This window comes from Halyomorpha halys, unplaced genomic scaffold (assembly GCF_000696795.3).
Source record: "Halyomorpha halys isolate HHAL.00 unplaced genomic scaffold, Hhal_1.1 Scaffold1872.1, whole genome shotgun sequence".
Lineage (NCBI taxonomy): Eukaryota > Metazoa > Arthropoda > Insecta > Hemiptera > Pentatomidae > Halyomorpha > Halyomorpha halys.
This window is the reverse complement of record NW_027115623.1, coordinates 46037-60573: the sequence shown is the minus strand read 5'-3', so window position 1 is coordinate 60573 and position 14537 is coordinate 46037. Positions and strand designations below refer to the sequence as shown.

General features: G+C 32.0%; 1 protein-coding gene across 6 annotated transcripts in view; it reads left to right on the top strand.

The window, feature by feature from the left end:
* The window catches only part of Fem-1 (protein fem-1 homolog B), a 66043-nt gene that overhangs the window by 29834 nt on the left and 21672 nt on the right, over positions 1–14537 (top strand). For all 6 annotated transcript variants that reach the window (XM_014436338.3, XM_014436337.3, XM_014436336.3 and 3 more), the window contains 6 exons: positions 1178–1370; positions 2838–2984; positions 6160–6331; positions 7766–7909; positions 11457–11585; positions 12191–12279. In XM_014436338.3, coding sequence (XP_014291824.1) covers positions 1178–1370; positions 2838–2984; positions 6160–6331; positions 7766–7909; positions 11457–11585; positions 12191–12279 — 874 coding nt within the window. The remainder of the gene's footprint in view (positions 1–1177; positions 1371–2837; positions 2985–6159; positions 6332–7765; positions 7910–11456; positions 11586–12190; positions 12280–14537) is intronic.

Sequence of the window (14537 nt, the reverse complement as noted above, 5' to 3'; positions counted from 1 at the left end):
GGATTTTTGTATTGAAGGTATGTTATATTATATAGTGAATAATGATGTTGTTGAAAATGTTTAAAAATGAAGATGTAATATAAGCTGTTAAATATTTAGATGTCCCTGAAGATGGCTGGAAGGGCCGAAACGTTGGACTAATGAATAAATAAAGTGTTGAGACGGATTTGGATATAAAATTGATTTATTTAGAAAATATTTTTATATATGTATAAACCAAGAAAAAGAAAAAAAAAAAATTTTCTTTACTCAAGAAATAAGGAGAAAATTAGAAACAAATAAAAAATATGAAGTTCGGTGAAAAATGTGATAAAAAAGTCACTCACAGTAGGGGGGTCGATATGCGCGTATTGATGATATTTCTCCCTTCCACAGCATCCGCTGTCATCCAGATGTCGATGATTGGGTGGGTGAGGGTCCTGAATTATACCCCAAATTCTCGTTGCCTCAAAAGCGGTGAGCCGGTGGGTATCTCTATCTCTGACTCAGCCTCTAGACTCTAGGCAGTGGACTGTAGACTCCCTTATCAATCCCCGTATACAGGCCGTAATCCCATTGCAGCCCCCAATGTGCCGAGCCGCAGCGATGTATTTATATTATACACGCACCATAACAACTTCCTTTACTGTTCGTGATTTATTCTAATTTAATTTTAATTACAAAAAATAAAAACTACTTGGAAGTATAAATAAATTAAACTAAAGAAAAGAAAAATATACTTTTGGGCTTTAACACCACTTTTCTTTTCTTGAATCTTCTGCAGTTCAAAATGAATTCAAACCATGCTAATATAATTTAGATACTACCATCCAGAATCTTGGCATGTGTTGATATTATAATTAGAAAGAAAATTACTAAATTTGGGAATATTTGAATATGTAATAAATTTCAGTCAAATGATATTTGCTTGTTATATTTAATTACATATGCTCTTATATTGGTATATAGTGAATCATTTTATTAAACATATATAGGAAGATGGTTAGGGTTGCGGTCACAGGAGAAACAAAAATATTTGTAAACTATTTTTGTTTCTCCTTTGACCGCAACCCTGACCATCTTCCTATATATCAATTTTTACAGTCAACTATATATACATATATACATTTTATTAAACATTACTAGGATACTTGATTATACATAACCATTTTTAAAATAAATCTTTTTTGTTTATCAGGTATTACTCCAGTGCTAGCTGCCGCCGAAAGGACAAGAGCTGATGTAGTTGAATACTTTATTTTCAAATGCAAATTAACGATTGAGGAACAAATTAATGCTTATGAGTTATTAGGAGCTTCATTTGCCAATGATAAAGATAATTATTGTCCTAATAAAGCATATTTCTACTTACTAAAAGGGATGAAATTGAGGTATAATTATGTTATTTCAGTTTTTTTTTAATTACTGATCTTCAGGTTATAAATTAAAGTTTTTATTGATAATGAGCTCTGTTATTGTTATTAGACTTAATTAGTTAGCTGTCATCAATATCTGTTCATTGCTATATATACAATCATTGAACTTTTTTGTTATATCCTTTATAAATAGATGATTTCCCATTTGTATAAGTCTTTTAAAATAATAGTTATAATTTTTTTAATGAAAATTAAAAATCTAACTTACCAATTAAATGTTTTTATCGTAAGTAGTTACTATGAATTCTACTACAGAATATTATAAAATTGATAGAAAAGATTTACTTTTATCCAGCTGTTTTCTAACTAACAAAGAAGTGAATTTCATATAAATTATGTCTCAGTCAATTGAAAAAAAAAATCTAAAAGTCTGTGAGTTTCTCAGTCAGAGCAGGACAGCTAATGAAGCAATTTATATTTAGTATTTACTTTAATTTTCATCATTCTGTTAATTCTTTCTTTATTATAAATTAAATATTAACAGTATTTAAAACCTTGATTTATTATTTGTTGTCTTTGGGATATGATATGGACAGTTCTCTAACATAAATAATACATTTTTATATATTCAATCAATCAATTTTAAAGTAAAAAAAAAAATGGTGATTATTATGCTAACTACTCTAAAGATCTTATCTAATTAGGCAATTGTCTCAAATCTGTTCACCAAGGTAATTATTTGTTGTTAGAATAAAGCTTTCTTTTTATGTAAAAATCTTAATTTAGCGCATGGTTCAGATACAATGTGATAAATGTATTCTTGAACTTAAGTTCTGTTAACTAATACATTTTTAACTTTATTGTTTGAGAAAAAATTTATTATTATCAGTGTATACAGTTCAGGATGTGAGTGATGGAAATTTAATGAGTAATTATTCCTTTATTCATTAAAAGAGTTAGTGCAAATATTGTTATTGGCATGGAATTCTTTTTCATCTTAATTTTTATTTTTAATGTTAACATTATGAGTAACAAAGAAAGTTGTTAATTATTTTATTTAATATTAAATTTTAATTTATTTCATAAACAAAGTCAATATTATATTATTTTATTTTATTTTTATACCAGATTGGCCTGGTGGGCCTTACATGGTTGATATAACTTATATTATATATATTTTTTAACAGTTGATTATTAGGGGGTATAGTCATACAAATGACACCCCTAACTATATAAAATGTTCTTATTAAAAGAAAAAAAAATAGTAATGAAATAAACAGAAAGTCAATATGAACTCAGAAGTAAGATCATGACTGCTCATGTTGTGAAATGATGTGCAAGTGATGTATGGTCAAATAGAATATTTTATTTAAGTGTTTATATTTTTAATTATAGAATTTTTGAATAATTAGGGTCTCTATTAAAAGGATTTATCATTATTATAATCCACTGCATTTTTTAAAATTTAGTTATATGAAATAGGTTTTCTGTTCCTGAAGCACCTATTAAGAAACCTGTAGTGACTCCTATACCAGCATATGAAAATTGGATTGAAAGCCAAAATGTTCAAGAACTTCAAGCTCGCAGAAACAATAATAATGCAATACATATGGAATCACTGGCCATTAGGTAAACTGTTAGCTGTTTTATAGTGTCCTTATTGATGGCAAAAAGGACCAATAGGCCCACTTGCCAGACTTGTTCCCCCCAACATTACCAGTACCAGATATGATTTTGTTTTAATAGTCACAATTTCTTTGTAACTGATATAAAAAAAAAGTTGGTTATGATTAATTATTCAGTTAATTAAATGAATAGACTACTCAATTTCCATCTTTTTAAAGTTTATTAAATAAAAAAATTATGCTTATGTAATTAATTAATCGAACTTTTTTTAATAATTTTAAAATATGAACTAATAATGAAAAGAAGAGTTTATTTGGATTTTTTCTGAGAATACTTCTCGCTGAAGGAAGTAAATAACTGAGAAAATATACTAATATTGCAAAGATTTTATTGGAAAATTCATCACCTATATCAGGGGTGGCCAACAAGTCGATCACGACATCAATTTTTATCGATCGTTAATCGCTCGCAATGTCTGGGGTGGAATTCTGTGTACTTGGTCTTGAAGTATAACTCGTTCTATAAACATCACTTTTGTGTCTCTTTCTCTTTTCAACTAGCAGTTAGCGAAAATTTCATAAAAATCTATATAAATTATTAGGTTAACCTTGGTGAAACATTGTGTGTTTCATTTCATGAAACATTGTGGCCCTAGACACTGTAATTATCAAAGTAAAATAACAAGAAAACATTGAATATTGAAGAAATTGGTTGCTCAGTACAAGAAGTGGGGATTAGTTTAGCAGAAGGCTTGATCCGACAGTGGCTCTCGTAAACAAACAATCTGGTATGTGTTTTTATTTTCCTCCTTCTAGTCCTTTAAACTCCATTCATTTTTAAAAAAAAATTATGCATTTATTAATCTTCAAGATGGTTATTTGTAAGACCTGCAAGAAAGCTATTTCAAGAAATGAAAAAATGAAAATTTCATGCATAACTTGATGGAGTATATACACAATAAATGCATCAAACTTGAAAGCTCAGAACCAGATATTCATAAAAGATGGATGTGTGCCGAGTGTGAATCAGGGTCAAGCATGTTAAAAGGAAATGAGCCTGACACAATGTTTAATCTCTTGAAGGGGCTTATCAAGGAGGTTAGAGAAATGAAGGCTAAGCTCCAGGGCATCGATGAGCTGAAAGATATAAAGAACATTCTTCAGAAGCAGTTGGAGCTTTCTTTCGAAATTTAGAAAGGCTAGAGAAAATTGAAGCCCTCCTGGACCAGCAGAAGAATAAAATTGAAGAATCGTCCTTAAAAAACAATAAATAATCTTAAAGCTAAAATATGTGACCTTGAGGTTAAAATTAATCAGGCTGAACAGAGTCACCTAAATAATACTGTAAAGATTAGGGGAATTCCGGAGAAGCAGGGAGAGGCCGTAGTGGGAACAGTTCTCTGTATTGGTACAGGCCTGGGCATAAAACTTTATCCGAACGATCTGGACCATACGGTACGGCTCAGGTCTAAACAGGAAGGAGCGCCAGGCCCTATTATAGTGACATTCGTCTGTCAAACAATAAGAGATGAGCTGGTGTAGCAAAGAAGAGCCAAAAGGAATTTCTCCACTTGTCACTAAGGTTGGGATAAAAACGATGCACACCACAATATATGAGTGAAGCATTGATGCCCACTTACAAGGACCTAGACTGTTTGGCCAGGCAGAAGCAGAAAGTGGCAAAAATCAAATATGTCTGGTTCAGCGAAGGAAGGGTCAGTTGCAGGCAAGACCAGCGACTTAGACGTCTTCAGTTGAATTCGGTATCCAAGTCGCCACAATATTGTTATCATTTTCTTTTTTGTATTGGAGATATTTTATTTATATTTATTTTCATTTTTTTTTTTCAACACTTTAATTATAACACTTATAGAATTTTCTCTATTCAGATCTCTTTTTTTTTTATTTCTCAATCTTCATTCAATATTTTTTCCAAATTTTGATAACTCAAGCAACAAATTCCTTTCAATTTCTTTAACCACTCTAAGAGTAACAAAACCGCTCTAGTTCGACCATTAAATAAAATCCCAAATCTTCTTCACCTAATGACTTCTGCCCTATTTCTCTCCTCTCTAACCTTTCGAAACCACTAGAACGCCTTGTTCAAAACCAACTCTCGACCTGGCTATTCAACATAATCGCCTCTCCTTAAAATAATCCACAAGCTCCAGACTACCATGGAACACCAAAACATGGCCACCCTAGATTTCTCCAAAGCATTTGACATGGTTGACCATAACATCCTTCTTACGAAGTTACGAAATCTTCCTCTATCCAACAGTGCTTTGCGCTGGTTTCAATCCTTCCTTTCCGATTGTTCCCAGTACATAGTGGTTCCTGGTAAACCTCCATCAATGACTTGACCTCTCACTTGTGGTGTCCCTAAGGGTTCATCGCTATTCTCCACCTTTTTCACTATCTACATCAATGACCTTCCCATTCTTATCCAACATTCTCAATACCATTTGTACCCCGATGATTGAACAGTAACAGTTGGGTCTGGAAATTTATTTTCTCCATGAGCCTATTTCTCAAAAATTTAATAAGTGATTTTGAAAATTAAAAAATAGTTTTGAACATATATTTTTCTTATCTACCCATACGTCATTGGAATGCACCTTAAAAACGTAGTATGCATTTCACAACCTTTCTCACCCCTTAGACTACATCTATGTAAGCCGATTGCGACACTTATGATGAAAAGTAGATCTTATATACTGAAAAGTTGGCCACCCCTGACCTATATCACTGGTTATTCTTTCTTTAGTTTTATAATTACCTATTTAATCTATGTACCTCCCCTCTCAATAGTAAAAATCAATTAATTATATAAGAAGTTATGGTATTAGTATCAAGTTTGTCAATTTAATGATTTTTTTCTCTTATTAATTATTTTTTTGTAATTTGTTTATTTAATATTGTGATTATATAAGAAATTATGACTTTATAAGAAATCAAATGACTATATAAGAAATTGTGGTATTATTTTCAAGTTTGGCAATTTAATGATTTTTTTCTCATATTAATTATTTTTTTATAATTTGTTTAATTAATAATATGATTATTGGTTCACTGATGATTATTACCCATGTGTCCATTTATAGTGATTTTATACTCTTAATTATTTCCTAGCCTTATCATTAGATGTTGATATAACTATAGATTTTTGTATATTTTAGAGAAAGGATCTTAGGAAAAGAAAACCCAGAAGTTCCTCACCCTATTATATATAGAGGAGCAGTATTTGCTGACAATGGGAGATTCGACAGATGTATTGATCTTTGGATACATGCGCTTCAGTTGACTCAGGCTAAGGATTCTCTTGTTAAAGATCTTCGTAGATTTGCTCAAGTATATATTTATAATTGTCAGTTATTATTATAAGTAGTGTAATCAAACAGTGACAAGGAAAGTTGTTTATAAGAAGGAAATTATTATTAGTTTAAGTGAGCAATGATATAGGAATGCTGTTTCAAAGAGATTAATAAAGATTCTTGATATTCTTAAGGAAGGAACACTATATAAAACATTAAAAATGTTCTTGGCAGCCTAAGTTAAGGGAATCTAGTGAATAGATTTCAGAGAGTAGTATAGTTTTTGATGTCCAGAAGTTATCATCAACTAAGGTAATTGCTTGGAGTATTAGAGACTAAATAGGGAGTTTTCCTAGAGAGGGAATTTATGGTTTCTTATGTCAAAAGTGGAGGGTTTTTTTTCACCAATGACTTCTGGCAGCCAAATATTTATATTTTTTCCTATTTGGCTCATGTTATGCAATTATTCCTATTCATTACTAAAGCTGGGTGTGTTTTCTGATGTTCTCAAATTTCACAGATTGTTTATAATGCGTACTTTAATCACTGAAGTGTGACTAAGTATGGTAATCTTAAAAAAAAAAAAAATCAAAATTTTGTATACTTCATTAAGACTTAAGACCCTTGATTTCTATGAAAGAATTTAAAAAATATATATTTCTATTTCTAAGTGCTCTTTGTTCTCATAAACTGCTTAATTGTTTTATAATAAACCTTTGTTGTAAATAATGAAAGATGCAGCATAAAGAAAAAATACTGTCTGTAATATTTATTCTGTTTTTCTGTTTCTTCACATAATTTTTCCTTATTAATAACTCAAGTTGTGACATAAACAAAAAACAATTTTTATTCTGGGATGATCAGCTAGTAATAGCTCGTTCTCAAGAACTTTGTTGTGCTTGATCATAATTTTTATGATATATATCTAGTTAGCAGCCTCAAGAACCTTATAATCGACTGTAATATCTAAGCAATTTGAAAAAAATAAATAAGATTAATTAATATGTGGGATTTTATATTTCATAGAACATATTTCATACAAATCAACCAAGTTATTATGACTTGATGTAATACTTCTCCTAAAGGAAGGTGGTGATTTATGTATAATAAATTTTTAATTGGATAATTGATATTATTTTTAGTAGCCATCAACCAGCTAATATTGTTCAATTTAGATAAAATTTATCCATTGGATTTTTCAATTGATCAATTGTATTTAGTCAGTGACTAATTTATTTGAGACAGGTGAACAATGATTGAAATTTGTCAAATAGTGCGAAAGGGATTGAGAGATAAGTGACAGTTGGAGTAAGAGTTTAAATTGTAATATCTTGGAATAAAGAGGCTCTGTTTCTTAAATTTCTATTTTTACGTTGTTTTGTATTTTATGAGTATTCATAGCGATTTAGCCATTCAGTCTTTAGGTTTAAGCATATGCATTATAGTACATGTTTTATTTGTTTTGAATTAGATTTTTTCTCAAATGGTTCATGATGGCATCGAACTTCAATTCAGCATTGTTGCATATATTTTGACTGTGGCAGTTAAGGAACTTGAAAGGAATAAATTGCAAGTGGAAAAGGCTGTTTTAAAAGATGATGTATTTCAAGTGAAGGTATGTTTATTAAAATAAATGTGAGTATTATTTTTTTTATCTGCAAATAGGAATAATACAAGGTATGTTCAGATCAAACCTTGATTTCTGCTAAATAAAAAAACAAATTTTCATGATTATATTATTTCCTTCTATATTTGTATGCTTATATTTATTTGACTTTTCTCTTAAGGTCCCAGATGTTTCCTTGGGACCTAACTTTTTAAAAATTTAAAGAGAATTTTTCTTCAATCATTTTGAAAATATTAATATTTTTATTATTCAATACGTCATTGATATAATGTGGTTGGATATGACTTACATTGATGTTTTGTGATATGTTTTTTTTTTCTAGGAAATTTATTATAACAAGCTGTTACTTTTTTATGTTATTTATATGTATATTTTTCTGTCACTTCACATAAGATCACACCATGATACTATGGTATCTGAATGTGTTTAGGGGTCTTTGCAAATCTGGACATTGTGTAAGGATCCACTGTCTCCCAAAGTTTGGGGTCCAAGATACGATCCTTACCAAAGATGAGGAATCGTGTTCTTGCTACTACATCACATCTACAAATGATGTGGTAAGCAGTCTCTTTGTCCTTCCTGCAGAACCTGCAGATAGGGGACTCGTATCAATCTCATTTTGTAGAGATGCTTATTTAGCTGACAGTGTCCCGTGTATAGACCTGTCACCCATCTTAAAATACTCCTATCCATGTTAAGAAGACAATTACTTCTTTTCAGGCAGGATCCCTTGAGGAACATTTTTGATTGTTCCATTCCTCTGGTATTTCTCCAGAGCAACCCAGCCTTGCTTTCAACAATCATTTTGATGTGCCTCTTCGGATGGCTGAGACTAATCCCACATATGGGGTCAGGTGCAAAAGGAGCGGACCCAGATCCTTTCCTTGCTAGATAGTCCGCTCGCTTATTACCTTTAATGCCTTTGTGTCCAGGCACCCATTCAACCTGCACCTTGTTGGCCAAGGAAATAGAGTTCAAGTTAGCCTTACATTCCTCCACCAATTTAGAGCAGGTTACATAGTTATCCAGCGCATAAATGGCTGCTTGACTGTCCATGAAAATCGCAATTAGCCTTTACTCCATAGAACCTCCATCGCTGTAGAAGGAGTAGTGCTTATGGCACTAGTCATCATGAGGCATGCCAGTCTCTGAAGTTTCCCAACCCAAGCTTAGGATTTCCTGGTTGTAGCCCTGTGCCACCATTCGATTGCAGCATATAGGACAATGGGTCTTATCGCTGCCATGTACATCCAATATATAACTTTAGGTTTAAGGCCCCAGAATTTACCTATGGCTCCTTTACATACCCAGAGACACCTTAGTGCCTTCATACTGGTCCTTTCACCATGAAGTTACCACTTCAAGATGCTTGACTTCACTGCAGAATCCCAATCATTCACCGTTAATATACGGCAACCTGATTGCAATGTTCCGCCTGTTAGGGAAGACACAAAGACTGACCTTTTGAGGATTGATGCTCAGACCATGTTCCTGGCACCATCCATTCATAAGGTCTACCGATGTTTGAAGCAGTCCTGAAATAGTTTCTGGGAATTTGCCTCCTATCAACACAGCGATATCATCAGCATATCCCTGCATGTAAAAACCTGCCTTATTGGATCTGATAAGTAAGGTGTCCACCACCATACACCACAGTAGAGGAGATAGCACTCCACCCTTCGGACAGCCACCAGTGGGCTTCATCCACATCTAAGTGTGTTCTAGCTCTGACTTCAGCAATCTTCCTTCCAACATTGGATTGATCCAGTTGAAAGAAAGCTGTCCCACCCATTTCATTTCTATGGCTTTTGCCATGGTTCTGTGAGGAGTACGCTCAAAGGCACCTTTAATGTCAATAAAGACACCAGCCATAATCTCCTTATAGGCCAAACTCTTTTCAATCCTGGATACTAAGTGGTGTAAAGCATCCTCACAGGATTTCCCGGATTGATAGGCAAATTGAGCACTGTGTAGTGGTCTCTCTACCAGCGTAGTTTCCCTAATATGTCTGTCCAGAACTTTCTCAAGTGTCTTCATTAGGAAGGATGTCAGACAGATAGGTCTATACGCCTTGGAATTGTCATCAGAAGCTTTCCCTGGTTTGGGTATATAGCACACCTTCGACACTCTCCAACTACATGGAATGTGACTCAGTGCCAAACTTCCCCTTAGCAATGCTAAGAGGTATGGTTTCAAGACTGGTAGGCCTTTTTGTAATAAGGCCGGAAAAATTCCGTCCATACCGGCTGATTTAAAGGGCGAGAAAGATCCAATTGCCCACTCAACCTTGCCAGAGTTGACAATCCTATTTGTCTCGACCCACTTATCTCTACTGCAAGTGTAGCTCTCTATTGTGGGAGTTGTCATTTTCTTCTATTAGTACACACCCAGGGAAGTGTGAGCGTGCCAGGGTTCCCACTTCAGAATTGGTGAACCCCCCTTCCACTCCAACAGCACCCAGCTTTCCCCTATCAGAGTCCCTGGATAGAATCCTATTGATCTTGAACGTGGAGGGAGCATCATTAACATCATTACAAAATATCCTCCATGCCCCTCTTTTGGCCTTCCTCACAGCCTTGTTGTAGTCAGTTAGTGCACTCTTATAAGTGTCCCAACACTGTTCTTTTCGCTGTATTGAAGAGTTTCCTCGTGAGTCCTCTCAGCATAGCAAAAGATTCTGGTTACTAAAATTTGTTGAGATTCTTGGAATAGGAAAGTAAAATCCTGTATTCCTATTTCACATAAAACGTTTAGTAATCTCTGAGATGTTGGGATATCAAAAAAATAATAAGTCCTTAAAGCTGTTATTTGTTTTAGTGCACTTATTTTAAATTTACTATTGCCAAATATTTTATACTTATTTCATATTGACAAATCTCAGCACTTGTCCTTCATAGCAAAAAGGATTTTGTTGATTGATTACTCCTCTGTTCCTGTTACAAATTAGTCATTGCAAATATCTTCTAATCTTGAAGGTAGCGCACATGTTAGTGATGGAATGTTGGTTTTATAAAAAAAAATCAATTTTTTTTATCTTGCTTTGGCTGATCCATAACTAATGTATTGTCCTTATATATTAATATAGCTGATTATTTAATTTTTCTAACCTATTAAAAAAAGTTATAGTTTTGCTGAAGATTCAAGTTAGTGGTCATTGTAAATGAAATATTTATGTGTGCCCTATGACAAAAATACTTATTTTCTATTATTATCAATCCAAAAATTAAAATATGTTTTAGGTAACTGTTTAATATAGATTTATTGTGTTTACAATTATATTAGATTAAATAAAAAAACACAAGATTTAAAACTTCTTAAAGTTGTGGATTATTTGATATTCTTGCAAATTGACTAGTAGGTCTTTTGTAAATAGTTTTTTCATTGCAGTTATTTTTATTTTTATTAGCAGATTTTAAATTTCTATATTTATATATGATTTTAACCATATTTAAGATACCCACATCATATTCTCAATGTAAATCATTTGCTTATTTTATTTGTAACCTAATTTTATTATTTTTATTTTTTTGAACAGGAAGACATTGAAAGTAATGTTATAACTGCATTATATTTAATAGTTATTATTTCTAAATTGTTGACGGCTCAAACAATGGATGAAGTTTTTAAGATTCATCAACTTGTCTTTCGTATCAATGAGCTAAAGGTAATTTTTTTCATTTAGACTTCTAAATTTATATACACATGTACATTTGAACAACTGAAAATTTTTGAACATCCATATATCATACCACTTTTTCTATATATTTATGTTTCAAACTACTCATAACATTTTCTTAAATGTTAAATGAATTGCTCTTCACTATGATTAAACATTATTGTGGGCTCCTATGAAATTAAGAGTTTTTTCTTTTATGTATAAATAGTTGAGTTATAAACAGTTCATAATATAACCAGGGAAAGTTTGAAAAAAAATATTAATTTGAGATTCTAATGGTTTGGGTTTCTGTTGTACTTGATTTAAATTGAAAGAAAGAAAATAAGGAAGAAAATAGTTTTGTATCAGGATTAATGAAAATTATTCCTTAATAATTTATTTTGTTTTTTAAATTCTAATGATTCATTTCTATCATAGCTGTTCATGTTTTACCATTGATTACAGCTGTTTGGCTTCCTTAAATTGAGAAGAAAAAAGATTTAAATTGTTATTGAGTATATTTAATTTTTATTGGTATTCATGAGTATACTAGTTCATGAGTGCTTTATCAGTTTATCAGAAATTGTGTTTAATGTTATTGATTTTAATTTTAGTTGACTGCCAGAAATGGTCAATCATTACTCCACCTTTGTGTAAATGCTGACACACCTGTTGATAATTTTCATACAAGTAATATCTGCAGGTAAATATTAATTTTTTTTAAAATTATTTATTTAATGTAATTTACAACTGTACAAAATAATACAATAGGTAAATATGTTGTATGTTTCATATACACTTGAAAATCTTGGGAAGGAACCACCCATCGGTGGTACTTCAAACATTAATTTAAATTAGAAGGTCCCGTGGCCATCTTCCTTTCATACGCCTCAGAGGATTATGGATTGTTAAGGATGAAATATTAAGAATTAATGGGTTAGGATGGTTAAGGAGTTTGGAATGGAAAGACGCATATCTGTTTTGGGTCAAATCTGCAACGAATGGGATGTTAAGGTGTTTGTGAATGAGTTTATTTGTGACATAATAAGGAGCATCAAGGATTTTACGTAGGATTTTGGATTGTAACAATTGGATGCGGGAAGAATTTGATGGTTTGGTGGAGCCCCAGAGCTCAATTCCATAAATCCAAATTGGTCTGATTATCGTAGTTTATACTAATTTTTTGTAGTGAATGGGAAGTTTAGAGCGTTTGTCAAGTAAGTGTTGTAGCAATCGGAATCTACGAGCAGTTTCTTGTCTTTTCAGTCTTGTGTGTGGATTCCAAGTAAATCTCTTGTCAATATGGAGTCCTAAGTATCGAATCTGTTCAACAGACGTTAGTGGAGTATTTAGAAAGGATACTGTAGGACAGGAGGGCAGAGTTTTACGACAGAGAGTAAAGGTGATCTGGTGGGATTTGTCACGATTTATTTTGATTCTCCAGTTTTTACACCATTCTTCAATAGATGTTATGTGTGCCTGTAGTGTTTGTGATCCATTAGTTGGGTCGTTGCTTACAGAAAGTATACATGTGTCATCAGCATATGTTGTTAGGACTGTGTTAGGGTGGGTTGGGATGTCAGCTGTATAAACCGTATAAAGAATGGGACTAAGATACTACCTTGAGGAACACCGGCGGACAGGAGCTTTGTTAGAAGGTAATTGGTGGATGATGTTCATTATTTCTGAGGGATGAAAGGCATTAGGAGGAAGGGTTATTTGGAGTGGAATTGTAATCTCTGCTTCAACATGTTCAAGATTGGTTGGATTAAGGATATCAGGATGGGGGTAAATATTAATTAAAGTTACCTATTAGTTTGTAATTATACTTTTAAAGGCTATTTATTTTAAATTTAGCTAATCATCAGGTTAAAAAAAAAGAATATAAGAGTAAGAGAAATATTATAGTTCAATATGATAAATCAAACTATATATATTGTAATATTCTCTTTTATGAGTAAATAGTTATTTTTATATATAAATGGTTTTTATTTTATATTCACATTTCAGTATTGTTTATTTGTTGTATTAAATCAAAAAAGCAAGCTAACCAATTTTGTTCAGCAAAATATGGAGTGAAAAAGATTGTGATTCAAAACAAAGAAGATGGCGGCGCATGTCCTCATGAAGTCCATTTAATTGTGGCCATGTTGAGCAGATTCAAACATTTTAAACTATATTTATCTTCCCATCATAATTGAAATTACAGTACATTTAAGAAAAAATAAAGTCAAGAATAAGTATTAAAGAAAATATTCATAAAGAAAATCATATGCAAAAACTCAGGGACTGTTGTGCTACAATCGATGTTTACTTGGAACACCTTGAGACAGGACATTTGGTTTCATGATCATTCGTTGTTTGTGAGAGAGATGAGAGCTCCTGGATGCAGGAGAACTAAACATCCTTTGTCTCTCTCAGTGGTACATCTTGAAAAAGAAGACATCAAAAGAGTCATCCGAGAAGAATAAGATACTTCTTTGTTTGGATCGCCATTCATTGTTTGTGTGTTGAAAACCAAATGCTTTGTTGAAAGACTGTGTTAGTTTTTGAAATAGAAGTCATCATAGAGAGCATAAATTTGTTAGTGCTGCTCAACATATAATTAAGTATAATTGTAAAAGTGTTATTAAAGATAAGTGATCTGGTTGCTTAGAAACCCGCCCTGAAATTAGGAGTCAATAATATTTATTTATTATATATAATAAAATAGAAATATAAGAGGTATACAAGATGTTGTGTTGAATGTAAAATTTTATAAGTATAGGATTGTAAGCAGCCCAATTTCAAGTCATGTTAAAGGTTAAACTGCATAAGAGCTCCTAGCGGATTTTCTGAGAAACTTGTTTTATATATAACCTTTCCTTCCAAAACTTCATATTATCGTTTACTTCTAAGTGTTGATTAAAGTAATTTATTACAACATGCTTAAAGTGAGTCAAAAGTGGAAGTTGTGTAAAA